The 3,588-nt window shown below is 46.3% G+C and overlaps 1 protein-coding gene across 1 annotated transcript; it reads right to left on the reverse strand.

The window, feature by feature from the left end:
• Positions 1–265: 265 nt before the first annotated feature.
• LOC110523492 (uncharacterized protein C2orf81 homolog) lies at positions 266–3,152 on the reverse strand. The gene is made up of 3 exons (XM_021602229.2): positions 2,855–3,152; positions 1,531–1,740; positions 266–1,413 (listed from the first exon to the last, which is right to left on the reverse strand). The coding sequence occupies exons 1-3, from the start codon at positions 3,131–3,133 to the stop codon at positions 376–378; spliced, it is 1,527 nt and encodes a 508-aa protein (XP_021457904.2). The 5' UTR covers positions 3,134–3,152; the 3' UTR covers positions 266–375.
• Between the last annotated feature and the right edge of the window lie 436 nt (positions 3,153–3,588).

The raw sequence follows: 3,588 nt of genomic DNA on the forward strand, positions 1-3,588 counted from the left end.
AGTTGAAAACAAACAGGTAATCAGTAACAATCATGTAACAATATCACAGTGTTGTTATGTAACAATACATGGGGGGTAGAGGTTCAAGTTCATCTGACAAAACATGGGAGCACTATCTCACAGAAGAAAAGCATCAAAATATGTACACAAACTCAAGTGCAGTCCCTGATTTAAATAGGTTTAGACGTTAGGTGGCCTTCCTTAAACAAACACAACATTTGGAATAGCTTAATTTAATAGCTTAAATTAAACTTAGAATAGAAAATGGAATTCACATCTTCTCTTTATTAAATAAAAGCAAATCAGCACCTATTCATCAAATGACAGTCCATTAGGCTGCAGTGTGATTGAGACTGCAGTGGTTCCTATCGCTCCTCATGCCCAGTGTTTCCCACTGGGGGCACTGACTCGAGGGCTATGCCCTCCCACCACCTGATTCAAGGACCACAACATGGCCGGGAGGCTGCTTCTGATGGGCCTCAGCTCAGGCAGACGGGAAACCCAGAATGGCTTGTTTTCCCCCGTCCCACATACTGGGTCCCCAATGGTCACTCCTGGCACCAGCTCAATGGTATCCAGATCGAGGCCAGTGGAGAGCGGAGTGTAGCCCACAGTTGAGCCACTTGGCTGGGTACTGCCTCGGAGCACATGCCTCTGTAGCTGGACACCATGGTGGAGACTTTTCTTCCGAGTCTTGCTGGGTAAAGCATGGTGGGTGTGGGCAGTCAGGGGGGTGATGGTGCCTCTGCGTGCCATGCTGTGATGGTCCTGATTGGGCCGGTGGGGGGCCCTGTTTTTGGGCCCTATTCTCTCCTTTGAGCGGTGTGAGGGCCGAGGCTCCAGGACCTCCACCTCGGGCCAGACATGGTGTTGTGGTAGTCTAGCGGGGTCCAGTCTCCTAGGGACTGGGACCTCTCGTGGTCTATGCCCCTGAAGTTGGGGTACAGAGAGGCTCTGGTACTGCTGGGCTGGTTCACTAGGGGTGAATAAGGGTTTGTAGGTCTTCAGAGGTGGTGGTAGGGCCTTGTGTGCGCCTGGTTGGGTCTGAGACTGTCTCCTCCTCTGGGCTTTATAGGTGGCTACAGTGAGGTAAGGTGAGGGTTGGACTTCCTCTGGTGCTATCTTCTCTGTCTTGTCTGGCTTCTCAGGTTCAGTTGAATCCACTATTCTTTTTTTTGCTAGGACTGTTCTCTCTCTGTCTGGAGGCTCTGGCTTTGTAGGTGACTGGAGCTTGCTGTCCTGTCTACTGGGAGATTGGGGCTTGCTGTCCTGTCTACTGGGAGACTGGGGCTTGCTGTCCTGTCTACTGGGAGACTGGGGCTTGCTGTCCTGTCTACTGGGAGACTGGGGCTTGCTCTGTGTATCTGAGTCCCATGGATCAGCAGACTCTGCCAGGTGCAAATCCAGCAACTTCTGCAGATACACAAAACCACATCAGGTATCAGTGTGTATCATCAGATATCATGCATGTGACGGTGCAAGCATGCTTGTGACAAACATATGTGTGTTTATGCATGTGTGTATTGTTACCTGCAAAAGAGGTGTGTGTGAGCTCACACTGGTGTACCGGACAGGAACACAGCCCTCGGCCCATGAGTCGCTCTTACAGGGTTCAGGCTCTGTATCCTCCCCCCACAAAGTGGCACTCTCTCGCCCCTCACCCTCATCCCTCGCCAGGAACAGCCAGTCAGACATCTGCACCAGGCTTTCATAGGCCCGGGTTACTGTGAACGGCACCAGCTGGACAGACAGACAGAGACAGAGACAGAAGGAGAGAGAGAGATAATAATTTGTTTGAGATGTCAGGCACATGTGTGGGTGTTTCGACTGGTTAGGGGTTAGGGGCATAGAAAGGCCCTTCCAAATGACACCCTATTCCCTAAAAAATTATAAAGAAAAAATACTGTTAAATCACCAGGAATTTAGCAAAAAATGTGGTCAGCAAATCTGTTCCTGAGTATTTACATAAATAAAAACATACAGGTTACTGCCAAGAAAATGGAAACACTTGAAGAAATAAGGGATACAAAGTATATTGAAAGTGGGTGCTTCCACACAGGTGTGGTTCCTGAGTTAATTAAGCAGTTAACATCCCATCATGCTTAGGGTCATGTATAAAAATTGGTTTGATGATCATGAAAACTATATAAACCATATGCCATGGCTGTCTCCATCATCAGATCTCAACCCAATTGAACACTTGGGTTGACACACATTCTGGGGCAGTGCCTGAGACAGTGTTTTTTTCCACCACCATCAAAAAAACACCAAATTATGGAAGAATGGTGTCGCACCCCTGCCAATAGAGTTCCAGCCACTTGTAGAATCTATGCCAAGGTATCATTTTTATTGAACCTTTATTTAATTAGGCAAGTCAGTTAAAAACAAATCATTATTTACAATGACAGCCTAGGAACAGTGGGTTAACTGCTTGTTCATTGGCAGAATGACAAATGTCTACCTTGTCAGCTCAGGGATTTGATCAACCAACCTTTTGGTTACTAGCCCAACACTCTAAGCACTAGGCTACCTGCCACCCTTTGAAGCTGTTGAATCGGTTCTGGCTCATGGTTGCCAAACACCCTATTAAGACACTTTATGTTGGTGTTTCCTTTATTTGGCAGTTACCTTTACATGATCGTGTCTCAATGTAATCAAGGTATGAAATTATTGATATTTTCAAATACTGTACGATCTCTTTTGGGCTTAGTTCTGGTCAATTTGCAGTGTACAAATTGTTACAATTATGTTCTGGCTCCCCGACCATTTGCTCCGACAAAAATCATCCTGCGGCTGAATCTCGTTGCCTACACCTGCCCCAAATAGTGTGCCACTGTCTGTGACAGCTACACACCTGTTTTTGCAGGTACACCTGATAGCACCTGTCCATCACTGCAGCCTCCAGCTCTCCCATGATCTCCGCCACCACCTCCTCCCCGTTGTCCTGTGTTGTCATGGTGACCCAGGCGGCTTCTGTGAGGCGACCTGGGACAATGTCCACTGTCTCCACATTCTGGACCGAGGCAGGGCGAGGAAGAGCAGGTGCCAGAACCAAACTGGCAGCACGACTCTTGTCACGAGATTTGGCCGCTGAGCGTGACATGATTCCGAGATGTTTTCTGCAGATGAACATTGATATTTATCAATTTGATACATACCGGTAGGTAATTGACTGAGGGTTCTGAATTCTATCATGAATTTGATCGTGGCACAATGACCTAGATTTGTAATAATGTTTAACATATCCACCCTGGGAGGAAACGGTTTGAGATTCTTTGAAAGCACTATATACGTGGAATGAAGTAGAATTACAATAATAATAATAACGATTATTATTATTGATTACATTGAGATTGTTTATGTTGTGAGTGGTATCCTCCTATGAGCATTGAAGCATTCACAATGCTTGCCGACACAACTGTGCCAATGGTGAATGTCTTCTTGAGAAATAGTCAAAACAATTAAACATGCATTATGTGCCAGTGTCACAAAATAATTTGAACAACGCTCACCTCAAGAAAGTTCCATAAAATGCTTAGTTCTAGAACCCCATACTCATGTTGTTCTCTCTTGCCTCGTCAACATTGT

The sequence above is a fragment of the Oncorhynchus mykiss genome, chromosome 5 (genome assembly GCF_013265735.2).
Source record: "Oncorhynchus mykiss isolate Arlee chromosome 5, USDA_OmykA_1.1, whole genome shotgun sequence".
Lineage (NCBI taxonomy): Eukaryota > Metazoa > Chordata > Actinopteri > Salmoniformes > Salmonidae > Oncorhynchus > Oncorhynchus mykiss.

Bases quoted from the DNA above. Each gene is read 5' to 3' on its own strand.
- LOC110523492 (XM_021602229.2), bottom strand. From the start codon at position 3,133: ATGTTCATCTGCAGAAAACATCTCGGAATCATGTCACGCTCAGCGGCC. The intron at 1,741-2,854 runs GTGTGTAGCTGT...CTGTCTGTCCAG, and splicing joins AGGTGTACCTGCAAAAACAG to CTGGTGCCGTTCACAGTAAC. The intron at 1,414-1,530 runs GTAACAATACAC...GTGTATCTGCAG, and splicing joins CACACACACCTCTTTTGCAG to AAGTTGCTGGATTTGCACCT.